At 37.2% G+C, this 14,584-nt stretch overlaps 1 protein-coding gene across 20 annotated transcripts in view; it reads right to left on the bottom strand.

Moving 5' to 3' along the window:
• The window catches only part of LOC123515927 (stromal interaction molecule homolog), a 116,484-nt gene that overhangs the window by 15,408 nt on the left and 86,492 nt on the right, over positions 1–14,584 (bottom strand). For 11 of the 20 annotated variants that reach the window (XM_045274834.1, XM_045274844.1, XM_045274831.1 and 8 more), the window contains 3 exons: positions 13,180–13,449; positions 12,576–12,753; positions 11,766–11,792 (listed from right to left, as the gene is read on the bottom strand). In XM_045274834.1, the coding sequence (XP_045130769.1) occupies positions 11,766–11,792; positions 12,576–12,753; positions 13,180–13,449 (475 nt within the window). The remainder of the gene's footprint in view (positions 1–11,765; positions 11,793–12,575; positions 12,754–13,179; positions 13,450–14,584) is intronic. The other 9 variants (XM_045274848.1, XM_045274838.1, XM_045274847.1 and 6 more) reach the window with 3 other exon arrangements.

Below are 14,584 nucleotides of genomic sequence, written 5' to 3'. Positions count from 1 at the left end.
ATCGAAATTGTTGATTGTATGGATAAACAAAAAGCAGATGGCTAGTGATTCTTTGTCAGAGGGCATAATTTGTGCGAAGGCTAGGCTGCTGCACCTTGATCTTATTTCTGATACTACATCTGACTCCAATGATGATTTTAAAGCAAGTAAGGGGTGGTTTGGGAATTTCAAGAAAAGAAGTGGAATTCATTCTGTTGTGAGGCATGGCAAGGCTGCAAGTGCCGACAGAGTTGCCGCTGAGAAATTTGTGCCTGAATTTAAGAAATTTGTGGATAAGGAGTGCTTAAACCCCCAACAGATCTTTAATTGTGATGAAACTGGCCTGGTTTGGAAAAAAAAAACTACCAACATGACCTATATAACAAAGGAAGAGATGTGTTTGCTAGGACACAAGCCCATCAAAGACAGGCTAACCCTGCTTCTATGCGTCAGTGCTAGCGGCAACTACAAAATATAACGGCTACTTTTTTCTAAACTTGGGTTTGGCAATGGCTGGAATGAATTACCTGATTTATAGGTAACAATAGTCAAACCTTTTAATACTCGAACAGCCATTTGGAACGAATTAAGTTCAAGTACACTGTATATTAAAATATTGAAGAAAATTATTTCCACATTTATCAAAATTAGCATTATCTGACTTGTTTGAATAAGAGACACTGCATTTACATCTACTGTTCCACAATACAGGCAACCCACGCTTAACGAAGGGGTTACGTTCCTAAAAAACCTTTCGTTAAGCGAAACTTCGTTAAGCGAACCGATTATAACAAGTTTAACCCCTGACTTGAACTTCCATTGAGAGTAAACAAAGCGAGAGTGCATCATAGTACAGTGAATGGTTTAATGAAAGTAAAGATTATGAAGTTAAACATTTAGGCAGTTTAATCTAAGTCATTATAATGTACACTAATGTATGTATGTACGTAAATTTATAATGTTGATGGTCTTAAATTTATGAAGGGAGGGAGAGTGAAATGGGAAAGACACTAACCGGCAAACTGTGGAATGTAAACAAAGGGCACATCATTGTATCACATACAGTAAAATCCCTCATATCCATCATTCGAGTATCCGGCAGCTTCAAGTATCCAGCACATTTTTCCCCGAGCCTTAAAATCAATAAAAAATCAATATGTGTGCTCATAAAATCGATTAAAATTCCTGCGCGAGGCATACTTTGTCCCCTCGCCACCAGAGTGCACTGCTTCACGCCACCCGCGGCCCACTGCACTGTGTTCACTCAGTGACTCAGTCCCACATGTGCACTGTTAATTGCCTGATGCCTTCATCATGCCTAAAGTTGTAGAAAAGAGGAAGCATGTTGTGCTTACACTTAGGCAGAAGGTAGACATTTGTCGACGATTAGAGAGAGGTGAAAGCAGACAGAAACTAATGGCGGAATATGGTGTGGGTTCATCAACTATTTATGACATTAAATACCAAACGAAAAAGTTGCGTGATTACATGAAAGCCACCGACACACCAAAGGTAGCGGAAAATCGTCACACACTGCAGTATCATTGTGGTGAAACGATGGACAAAGTGTTATATGAGTGGTTCAGCTTGAAAAGATCAGAAGGAGTCACAATTACAGGCCTAATGTTACAAGAGAAAGGGCGTGTAAATATTTAGCTAAGAAGATGGGCGAGAAAGGGGCATGCCAGTTCTCTGATGGCTGGCTCCACAGGTTCAAGGTTCGTCACGTATACTTTATTTTTGTAACCCATCAACTTATTTATAAGAGGAAAGTATTAAAGAGAATGTTAGTATTGTGTGTTGGTGCGTGTAAGGTGGCAGCGTGGGTGGCGAAGTGCGGCACGGTGATCAGCTGATCTTTGTTATGGTAAGATGAATGAGTGTAGAGTGGTGATTGTGGACATAATTTAACTTCTATTCAAGTATCCGGCAACTTCTGGTATCCGGCATGTCGGCAGTCCCGTTGATGCCGGATAAGAGGGCTTTTACTGTAAAAAACTTATGTACCACATTTCCACAAGGCTTTCCATTTTATCCTTTGTAGAGTCACGAGTTCAGGTGGTTCTTTTAGCTTGCAAGGAAGATACGGTCTCACCAGCCTTCTTAATAGAGTCTGCTGACTTGAAAATAGTAGACAGTAGATGGAGTCAATGCTATTAGTTTTCTCACTTCTCTTGTGTCTGTGAATATTATCCAGCTTCACTTCGAGAGTAAGAGACTTCCTGGTCTTCTTAGCAACGCTAGGCAACATTGCAGGGCGTTTTGGTGGTAAGTTGAGCAAGGGAAGACGAGCTGCTGCTGACGCTGTTGTTATTGTTTTGAACTAGGGGGAATGAGTGGTGTGCGTGTTGTCCATGAAAGGCGCTGGTGTATTCAAAAGCCTGTCGGCTTGCATGATACAGCGAGGGTTTCAAACTTGGAAAAAAATACCTGGATAAAACTTCATTAAAGCGAGTTTAGTGTTTGTTAAACAAGCAGATGGTAGTAAAATGAAACCTTCGTCAAACCTTCGTCATAACGAAATTTCATAGTGTGAACCTTCATTAAGCAGGGGTTGCCTGTAATTCGTTTTTTAAGCATTTGCAGCATCTGTTTCGACATGACTGGGTACAGCTGCACTTACTGATCCCCTGACCATGCCCCATCAAATCGGCAATAGCCACTTCTTGCATACTTTGTCTTTAATGTTGAATAATGGTTATTTTACAAAATGACCATAATTATTTGGGCATTTTGTATACTGACAGACATTTTGGTCATTTTCTAAAATGACTGCGCAATTTGCAAAATATATATATATATATATATATATATATATATATATATATATATATATATATATATATATATATATATATATATATATATATATATATATATATATATATATATATATATATATATATATATATATATATATATATATATATATATATATATATATATATATATATATATATATATATATATATATATATATATATATATATATATATATATATATATATATATATATATATATATATGTGTGTGTGTGTGTGTGTGTGTATTTACCTAGTTGTAGTTTTACAGGGCCTGGGCTTTATGCTCGTGTGGCCCCGTCTCCATATCTACACTTATCCAATCTTACTTTAAAAGTATGCACACTCGTTGCAGACACTACTTCATTTAAACTGTTCCACGTCTCAATACATCTCTGCGGGAAACTATATTTTTTAATATCTCTCAGACATCTTCCTTTTCTCAGCTTTTTACTATGCGATCTTGTGCTTGGATGTCATATTCTTCTCTCAGGATCAGTTTCTCATTATCCACTTGGTCCATTCCGTTGATCAATTTATAAACTTGTATCAGGTCTCCTCTCTCCCTTCTTTGTTCCAGGGTTGGTAGATCCATAGCCTTTAGTCTCTCCTCATATGTCATCCCTTCAAATTCTGGAACCATTCTTGTAGCCATTTTTGTAGCCTCTCCAATTTCCTTATGTGTTTCTTTTATGAGGGGTCCACACTACTCCTGCATATTCCAATCTGGGTCTTATTATAGTACTTATCAATTTCTTCATCATTTCTTTGTCCATGTAGTGAAATGCTACTCCAATATTCCTTAGCAAATTATATGTTTCTCTAAAAATTCTATCAATATGGCTTACTGGTTGATTGTTTTCTTCCATCGTCACTCCTAAGTCCTTTTCCTTTTAACTTTCTCCAGTTCTACTCCATCTCCCATCTTATAGATTCCCACAGGTCGTCTTTCACTCTTTCCCATTTCCATGACATGGCTTTTGTTCACATTGAATTCCATTTCCCACTTCTTACTCCATTCCCAGATCTTATTTAGGTCTTCTTGCAGTATTTCACAATCCTCCTTTTGCTTTATAACTCTGCACAGTTTCGTATCATCTGCAAACAGATTTATGTAGCTGTTCACTCCTTCTGGCATGTCGTTAATATAAATGAGGAAAAGTATTGGTGCCAATACTGACCCCTGTGGCACTCCGCTTTCTACTGCTCTCCACTTGGACTTCATATCTTTAACTACCGTCCTTATTTCTCTCCCCCTCAAATAATTTTCTATCCATCTCAATGTGCTTCCTTTTAAGCCACCCTTCTCCTCTAACTTCCATAGTAATCTTGCATGTGGCACTTTGTCAAATGCCTTTTTTAAATCCAAATAAATGCAGTCAACCCATCCCTCTCTCTTGTACTCTATCAACTATTCTAGAATAGATACTCAATAAATTAGTTACACAAGACCGTCTTTTCTAAAACCAAATTGGCTATTTGATATTAATTTGTTGTCTTCAAGGAACTCGATCCATTGTTTCTTTATTATTCTTTCACACATCTTGCATATTACACTAGTTAGTGATACTGGTCTGTAATTTAAAGGTTCTTCCTTCCTTCGCTCTTATATATGGGAACCACCTCAGCTCTTTTCCATTCTACTGGTACTGTTCCATTTTCTATTGAGCATTTTATGATGTTGTATATAGGACTTGCTAGTTCTTCCCTACATTCTTTCAGTATTCTGCCTGAGACTTCATCTGGTCCCATTGCCTTCTCTTCATCCAGTTCCTTCATTAACTCTTTTATTTCAAGCTTGGTTACTTTAATCTCTTTCATATAGATTGTCTCTCTATTACCCTGTGGCCTCTCAAATTTGGATTCCTTAGTAAAGACCTCCTGGAATTTTTATTTAATAGTTCTGCCATACTTTTGGGTCTTCCACCATCCCGTTCTCTCCTTTTAACCTTTCTATTGTTTCTTTTTGCCTAATTTTTCCATTTATGAATCTATAGAACAATTTTGGTTGCTCCTTACATTTTTCGACAATGTCTTTTCAAGTTCTTTTCCTCTTCCTTCCTCACCTTAACATATTCATTTCTCGCTGCTTTGAAGTTTTCCTTATTTACTGGATTTCTATTTCTCCTCCACCTTTTCCATGCTCCATCTCTTTTCTCCTTTGCCCTAGCACACCTTGCATTAAACCAATCTTTCTTTCCTTCTTCTTTAGGTCTATATTTTGGGACATATTCCCTGACTCCTGTTTTGTATATTTCCAAAAATAAGTTATATTTGTCTTGCATTGTCTCTGAGTTTTCCATCTCCTCCCAGTCTACGTTTTAAAATAGTTCTTGAGATTCTCAATATCAGCCTTTCTGTAATTTAATCGGTCTCCTTTGTATGAATCGTCTCTATCTTCCTTTCCTCTTCTATATCTATTTCTAATATTGCATGGTCACTCTTTCCCAATGGGCACTTATATCTTATATCATCATTCATTTGTATACCCTTGTAAAACTAGGTCCAATCTCGGCTCGTCGTTTCCTCTGAATCTTGTGCATTCCTTTACTCTCTGGTCCATCATATTGTCTATCATTAGGTTCAAGAATCTTTCTCCCAGGCTTCTTCCCCATACCACTTTCATAATTTTCCCAGTCCACTTCTTTACAGTTGAAATCTCCTACTAATATCACTTTTCTCCTTTCTTTAACGATTCTCGTTAGACTCCTTATTGTGTCATCTATCATGTCTTTATATTCTTGATTGGTCCATGAATTTGTTTTTGGTGGGACATATGTTACAATGATTGTTAACTCTTTTTTATTAATATGCATCTTAATATACAATACTTCTGCTTTTCGTTCCCCACATTCCATTTCATTTTTCACTATCTCCTTCCTTAACATAATCATGACTCCTCCTCCTCCTTTAGCCACTCTGTCTCTTCTCCATACATTATACCTATTATCTAAGTCTATTTTGATTGCCTTATTTAGTTTTGTTTCAGCCAGGCATACAATATCTGGATTTTCTTTCTTTATGTAATCTCTTAATTCTAGTTTACTTGATAAAACCCCGTCTATGTTCGTATACATCATTTTTAGTCTTTTGCCTTTATCATTTTTAGTTAAACTTGTTCCACTTTTTCTCTTCCTTCTCGTTTATATACCATTTCCTTATCCTGTCTCCTAGAATTCTCCAAAAAAATGCCTTCTTCTCCTCTTCTGACCTTTCATTATTCTTTTCCCTTACTGCTGCTGCCAGTTCATTGTATCTCTTTCTTTCTTCCTCATTTCTATTTTTCTTTATATAGATATCCTTGCAGCCTTCTGTTTCTCTAAGTTTTGTTGTTCTGTATAATATTTCTTCTGTTGCTGCTTGTGATTTTAGTATTTTAATTGGTCTTGTTTTTCCTTCTTGATATGGTCCCATTCTGTTTATTTCTTCTACTTCCTCTTCCAAGTTCTGCCTATCTTCGTTGTTTAGATTCTTCAGTAGGTCTTTGACTGATTTCATTTCTTCTTTTCTCTTTTGGTCTATATTTTATATTTTTTTCTTTTATTCCAAATATGACTACACTCTTCTTTTTTTTCTGCAATTTCTCTAACTAAATTTTCTTTTGTCTTGAGGACTCCTACCATTTTGCTTGTCATATTTTCTTCTTCTTTTCTTTAAGTTGTTCTTGAATCACCTCCTGAAAATCAGCCTTATCTTTCTTATCTTGGACTCTCCATGCTTGTACTTCTTTTTTAATCACGTTTTGTACTCTTTCCTCTTCCTTGTTTACTAGATCTTTCAGCTTCTCTTTTTCTTTCTCGGCTTTACCGAGTCCTTCTTCCATCTGCTTTTTGTAATTAGCTAATTTCTTTTTTAGTTCTTCGTTTTCCGCTCTTAGCCTAGCTTTGTTTTCTTCCACTTTTTTTATCCTTTCTCTCAGTTTTATAAACTCTTTATCCTGTTCTTCATTCACTTTCATTTCCATATTCTCCTTTATCAATTTATCTAGTTTATATTCAATATTTAACACTCTCTTTAGTAATGAAGTAGTCGTGTCATTGAAGCCTTGAATCTCATCTCACCCTCACCAGCATAGCCATCATCAGCTTTCATTCCTTCACTACTCTCATGTCTGTTGTGTGTGTGTGTGTGTGTGTGTGTGTGTGTGTGTGTGTGTGTGTTTAATTCATTCATCTTTCACATCTTATTTATAATATTGATCTGAGACCACTGAGACCACACACACTCACAACACAGGCCACAACTCCTGTTACATATACTTACTGCTAGGTGAACAGATCATTGACATCTGTGTCTCAATTGTGCTCCACTGTGTGTGTGTGTGTGTGTGTGTGTGTGTGTGTATTTACCTAATTGTATTTACCTAATTGTAACATACGGAAAAGAGCTATGCTCGTGTTGTCCCGTCTCCATATCTATTAATGTCCAGCTTTTCTTAAAATCATGAATATTCCTTGCGTTGACCACTTCCACGTCTAAACTATTCCATGCTTCCACCCTTCTATGAGGAAGCTATATTTTTCACATCTCTCCTATAAGTGGCCATTTTAGTTTTTCCCATGCCCTCTCGACATTCTTCCATTCCACATACACAGATCTTCCCTATCCATTTTTCCATGCCAATCATCACTCTGTATATTGCTATCAGGTCTCCCCTTTCTCTTCTGTTTTCCAGGGTTGGAAGTTGCATTCTTTTCAGTCTGTCTTCATAAGTCAAATCTCTTAAGTCAGGCACCATTTTGTTGCAGCCCTCTGTACTTTCTCTAGTTTCCTTATGTGTTTCTTTAAGTTCGAGCCCACTGTATTGTTGCATATTCAAGCCTCGGTCTTATCATTGCAGTAATTATTTTCTTCATCATTTCTTCATCTAGATATCTGAACGCCACTCTTATGTTCCTCAATAAGTTCAATACTTCTCCAATTATTTTGTTTATATGTCTCTCTGGCGATAGGTCATTGGTAATTGTCACCCCAAGGTCTTTTTCTTCATGACTGGTTTTATGTCTTCATTTCCTATCTTGTACATACTCCTGATTCTTCTTTCACTCTTGCCAAACTCTATTTTCTTGCATTTTGTCGTGTTGAACTCCATTTGCCATGTACAGCTCCATTTCCATATTCTGTCCAAGTCTTCCTGGAGTAGTTCGCAATCTTTGTCACATCTCACTTTTCTTAACAATTTTGCATCGTCTGCAAATAGGCTCACATAACTGGACACCCCATCCACCATGTCATTTATGTAGACTGCGAACATTACTGGTGCCAACACTGATCCCTGTGGAACTCCACTCTCCACCAATCCCCATTCTGATGGTCTGTCCTTAATTATTGTTCTCATTTCTCTTCCTACCAAAAGTCTTCCATCCATTTTAGTAAACTGCCATGCACTCCTCCTACCATTTCAAGTTTCCAGATCAGTCTCTGGTGTGGTACCTTATCAAAGGCCTTTTTTAAATCCAGATATATTCCATCAGCCCAACCATCTCTTTCCTGTATTACATCTATCACCCTCGAATAGTAACATATCAGGTTTGTCGTGCATGAACGCCCTTTCCTAAAACCAAATTGACACTCACAAAGTATGTCATTTTCTCCAAGAAGTCTGTCCATCTATTCTTCACCACCCTCTCACACATCTTAGCTACCACACTTGTAAGTGACACTGGTCTATAGTTCAATGGGTCTCTCTTGTTACCTGATTTATAGATTGGGACAATGTTAGCTCTTTTCCAGTCTTGGGGCACTACACCTTCCCTTAATGAGGCATCAATTACTTCACAAACTTTTTCTGCCAATTGCTCCTGCATTCTCTTAAAATCCATCCTGATACCCCATCAGGTCCCACAGCTTTTCTCACTTCTAAACTCCCCATCATGTTCTTGATCTCCTCCACAGTTACTTGAAACTCCTTCATAATCCCTTTCTGTTCCATTACCAGTGGTTTGTCAAAAGCAGTCTCCTTTGTGAATACCTTCCGAAAGCATCCATTCATAGCCTCTGCCATTTCCTGGGATCTTCACTGCATACTCCATTTACTTCTAAACTTTCAATACTTTCTCTATTTTTGATGTTGTTGTTCACATGTCTGTAAAAAGCCTTGGTTGGTCTTTACATTTATCAATTATATCCTTTTCTTGTTTCTTTCTTTCTTCTCTTCTAATCAACACATATTCATTTCTTGCTCTTTTGTAACTTTCCCACTGCTTAATCCGTCTTTTCCTTCTCCACCTCTTCCATGCATCCTCTTTTCTTGTTCTAGCCTTTTCACATCTATCGTTAAACCAGTCCTGCTTTCCAACTTCTCTATGTTGTCTTATTGGTACAAATTTTTCTCACCTTCTTTGTATATTTTTATAAATTCCTTCCACTTTTCATTTGCTCCTTAGCACTCTTGAATTTCATCCAATTTGTCTCTTGAAAGAATTTCTTTAGGTTTCCAAAATCTGTCTTGGCATAATTCCATCTTCCCACTTTATATTCTTCATTTCTTCTAGATTTCTCTTCGTCTATCACCTTGAACTCCAAAACTGCATGATCACTCTTTGCTAAAGGGCACTCCACCCTCATCTCCTCAATGACCATTGGCTCTGTACTAAAGACCAAGTCCAGTCTTGACGATGCTCCCTCTCCTCCAAACCTAGTATCTTCTTTGACCCACTGAGTTAACACATTTTCCATTGCCAGTGTCAATAGTGTATTTCCCCATGTTGTCTCTGATCCTTCCATTGACCAGTCCTCCCAACACACCTCTTTACAATTAAAATCTCCCATCATTATAGTTCGTTCACAGCCACCCAACATTTCTTCCAGACATGTTCCTGTATCACTTATCATTTCTTCATATTCCTGTACTGACCATGCATTTGTCTTAGGTGGTACGTACACCACTATGTAGTGCCTCTTTTTCCTTCATTAGTTTCTGCTCTGATCTTTAGCACTTCTGCCTTTCCCATACCTTTTTCACTTGATCCACCTTTATATCTTTTTAACCAGCAACATCACTCCTCCTCCCATCTTACCTACTCTATTTCTTTTCCAAACGTTATATTTCCTTCTCCAACCTTCATCAGGTCTTCTCCTCTCTCAGTTTTGTTTCAGTAAGACCCACAATATCTGGGTTCTTGTCCCTCAAGTAATCGTTGAGTTCTAAAATCCCGATATCACTCCATTTATGTTGGAATACATTACATTTCGCTCATATGTAAGTTTCTTTAGTCCTTTCTTGCTGTACTTTTCTGGGTTATGAACCACTTCCTCAGTCTCATATCCAAGATTCTCCAGAAAAACTCTTTCTTCTCCTCTTCTGTCCTCTCTTCATTTTTTTTCAAAGCCTCCTTTCTCAACTCATTTAACATTTCTCTTTCCTTTTCACCGAGATCTCTTCTCAACCAAATCTTCCTTGTTGTTTCCTGCTGGGCTAGCCTCCATGACTTCTCCACCAATTCATCTACATCCTTTTGTGACTTAAGTTTGATTCTTATTGGCCTCATACCTTCTCTTGTGAACTTTCCAATTCTATGGAAGTCCTCTATTTCTTGTACTAGGTCTTTTCCTCCTCTTGCACCACATTAATGATATTATTTATCACCTTTTTATGTTTTTCTCTCTCCATTTTACTCGGTGTCTTATCCTCCTCCACACCAAATATCACCACACATCTCTTTTTGTCTACAGTTTCCCTCACCAATGTCTCATTTGACTTAATAACCTTCACCACTTTCTCAGCTATCTTCTCTTCTATGATCTGTTGATCTATAATTTCAGCAAGGCCCAAAGTTTTCTCCCTGACTCTTTGATTTCCTTTTCCAGACTTGCAACTTTGTAATTTACCTCCTTTCTTTCCACTTCCTGACTTTTTCCATTCAGCCTGCTTCTCCATCACTTTTCCTAGAGATTCTCCACATTTTTCGCAATTCACTTTAATTAGCTTAACTTCCTCTTTCAGTGCTGCATTTTCCTTCTTCATATCGGCACAGTCTCTTTACATTGTCATAACTCGTTTCCAGGCCCTCATACTTTTCAAACATTTTTCAATTTTACCTTCTAACAGAATTTTCTTCACATTAAGCTCTTCTCCATTATTCCTTGAAACCCTGTGAAGTCTGATTCGAACCCGAGTTCTCTCCGCCATGTTGCGAGAGTAAACAAACCAGCTGATGGCTCAAACAACAGGCTACAGTTTATGTTTACCTTCACTGGACATTATTGTGTGTGTGTGTGTGTGTGTGTGTGTGTGTGTGTGTGTGTGTGTGTGTGTGTGTGTGTGTGTGTGTGTGTGTGTGGGAATATTAAGCTCTTAAGTAAAGGCTCCAAGCTTTTAACACTTAGCCTTTCTTCAGTTACATTTTTACATGCAAAACAATATCTACTACAATACATAGGTAGTCTAAAACTTTAGATTGAACTGATTTATAAATGAAAAGCAGTTTATGTACAAATTACTTAATGCTGGAATAGCATCCTCAGTAAAAAATGAATAGCATGATGAGATGTCAAGAGAAACAAAGGCTAATTGACATTAGTTAGAGCTAGACACATGGCTGTGGGCTGGACACATGGCTGTGGGTGATAGGCATCGGGTCACACAAGACAGCCAGTGTACCACAAAAGCAGTCTTTTGTGAAATGAATCAACAACCTTTATAACTAGGCAATAAAGGCTATTTGGCAATATAGGGTTTTAAGTAAAGGAGGTCCACAAATTGACATTTTTGGGCAAGATGTTTATTGGGAAAAAATTGAGATGTTGCAATGAATGGAATCCTTCACTTTTAGAGAGAGAGAGAGAGAGAGAGAGAGAGAGAGAGAGAGAGAGAGAGAGAGAGAGAGAGAGAGAGAGAGAGAGAGAGAGAGAGAGAGAGAGAGAGAGAGAGAGAGAGAGAGAGAGAGAGAGAAAAGGAGGGCATGCTCATGTGTTTAACCTAATGGCCCACCCTAACTGCAAATGAGAATATGTGAACAGAAAAATCAAAAGTTTCTAACCAACCTTTTCTTGGGTCCCTTGTTCCTTATGCTAGTGGATGAAATGGATGAATGCATTAGGAAATAATAAGAAAAATCATCAATCAAGATTCAACACTTCATAAAATCAAATATTGGAGACTACTCATACAAAGACAACATTTCAAACATGTCTCAAAATATGATACCTAAATCTTCAATACCTCAACTTTTATTCATAACTCATTTTGAAAGCCTTTCTGACATAATGACTTTCTTTGTTATAAACTACCCTATAAGTATATATATAACAAACTTATGATGGTGAGATGTGAGGGACTACAGTGAAAATGAATACTTGTTGTGTTCTGTAGCAAACTTGATAATGTTTATGATGTTTGTGATGCATGAAAGTAGCAAGTGCATTACACCATGATTCCTACATCTGTATTTAGGGTCTTGTAAATATGTAACTACTTCCAGTAAATCGATATTGAAATTTTAATGAACTCTACAAAATTAACATACTTGTATACAAACATTTATTTATTTTTCAGTAAAAAATTATTAGAGTTGTGAAACACAATAATGAAAGTAGGTATGAATGAATTTTGGATTTATCATATTGAATTATGCCACTTTCTATGATAATCAAAATCTGGTCATTTACATTAATACTACAAATAAACAATAACCAAATTTGCTAGCTTTGGAATGAAGTCTCTCATAAAACACAAAGTAGAATGTTGAAGTCCTTCATCTTTTTATCACCCACACACACCAATCAGCATTCTTTAAGTCTACTACACATTTTCATCCATAATGAGAAATAAAACTATCCTCTTGTGATGCTTACCTTCCCCCCATGGTGAAGGAGCTGCCCTCCAAAGCATACCCAGATGTATCAGTCTCTTCAGCTGAGGAATCTTGGAGGTCCTTTAAATGATCCTGATCGGCAGGCGAGATGCAGCCGATGCTACCAGTGCTGGACACCCGCCGCATGCTCTCCCTGTCCAGCGTGTGGTGTATCAGACCTGGTGGATCACAAGGTATGGTGCACTTTTGTAAGTCTTCAGGGTATACTCTTCTAATAATTCAAATAGTACTAGAAATCTAATAAGTTACGGGAAATTAAAGGAGAATATATATTTTTTTTCCAGACTCTATGAACATCCTCCCTCAAATATGTAATATTATCTTGATTTTCTTTATACCTAGCACATGCAACATTTCAGTACTTATAGTTACCACTTTCAAAAGAAATTGGAAAAATATCACAAGGTTTTTTAAAATTTTGAATAATAGTTTTTATTTACTTTCACAAGTACTGTATTATACAAACTATGTACATATAACAAATTTAGTTAAAATATTTTCCTAGAAAAACAAAATACATTTCCAAAATGGTCGGTAGCTAAGTCTAATCACCTAGCAATGGTTTGTTCTTATAGTTTGCTCACCAGTTGAATAAGTGTGACTATGGTGCATTGCACAGGATGGGGTGACGGATGACTCCGAGCCTAGAGATGAACCAGAGTCCCTTGGTATGAGCTGACTCCTCTTCCTCACCATGGCCCCAGAACCTCCTGGGACATCAACCAAGGAATCCCCAGGAGATCTGACTAGTGTTGAGGAGCTCAAACTGCTCCCTGCATAGTAACTTGTTGCTCCTGTGCAACCCCCCATGGTGAGAAACATTAATGCTGACTGGCTACTCAGTAACTGATGAACTGTTGGTCCATGGGAAGTTCACATCCGGGTTTCATAATAGCAGTCATGTATGGTGTTGCATCAGTTTTCAAAAATTCCCATTATAATATCATTGACCACAGAGCATTAACAGTCACCAAAATCACCGCCACGAATGCACGGCACAGTACGTGTAGTGAAATTTTCGGTGCATTACAATGAAGTGTTGTATTATGGAGATGAGATGTATTCAGACAATAATTTGAAAATTAAGATGTACCACATAAGTATGACATTTTTTTCATGTTGAAGCAGAGGCCCAGTTTTATTGAATGGCATTGAAAATTAATTGTGGGTTTAGAAGAATTTCAGTGTTCAAGAAGTAACACAGCCCAAGGTGGAGTGATGGGAGGACAACGACAGCACCGAGAAAAGGAAGGAAAAAGAAATATTAATGTTTGCAGTCATCACATTTTCTAATAGCTTTAACGACATACGTACCATGATAAGCATGGCTATGCTTGAAAAGATCAGCTATTAAGTGAATACACAGCCATAAAGTGTATTTATAAATTTACAAGAAATTACCACAACAATACTGTTGGAATCAATATAAGTTGATTATACATGAGTGATTTGCCATCAAGGAAGGTGGGATCTAAAGAAATTAAGTAAGTTCTCAAACTGCTCATCTTGTTACAAACCATTAGTTATGAATGCAACCTTGAGTAAATTGAATCAAAGGGCAAGAACAGAAAAGAAATAAAAAAGAAAAAAAAAAAGAAGAGAAAAAAAACAAACATGCAAGTACAAGCCAAGCAAAGACTTGTGTATAGTAGCATGCTGGCTGGACGCTGAAGGCACGCTGGGCAGTGGACAGCCATACCCTGTGGTCACCAGGGAACACCTAACATGCAGCTTTCTATGAGAATATGAAATGCATATTTAATGAGCCAAAATAGGAATCACTACAAGTGCCTCACTACCTCAAGGAAAATGTTGCAAAAACTCATTACAGGTCAACTCTACAAAACTTCAGAATAACATGTGAAGTACAAAATTAATACATTCAAAGTTAATAAAAACATCAAATTACAAATTATTCTTCCCATGGACCAAACTGTGTAAATCATAAAACTTATCTTAAATAATATAATTTCATGCTAGGGAAACTTT

The sequence above is a fragment of the Portunus trituberculatus genome, chromosome 40, assembly GCF_017591435.1.
Source record: "Portunus trituberculatus isolate SZX2019 chromosome 40, ASM1759143v1, whole genome shotgun sequence".
NCBI lineage: Eukaryota > Metazoa > Arthropoda > Malacostraca > Decapoda > Portunidae > Portunus > Portunus trituberculatus.
This window is presented reverse-complemented; position numbering and strand designations above follow the sequence as displayed.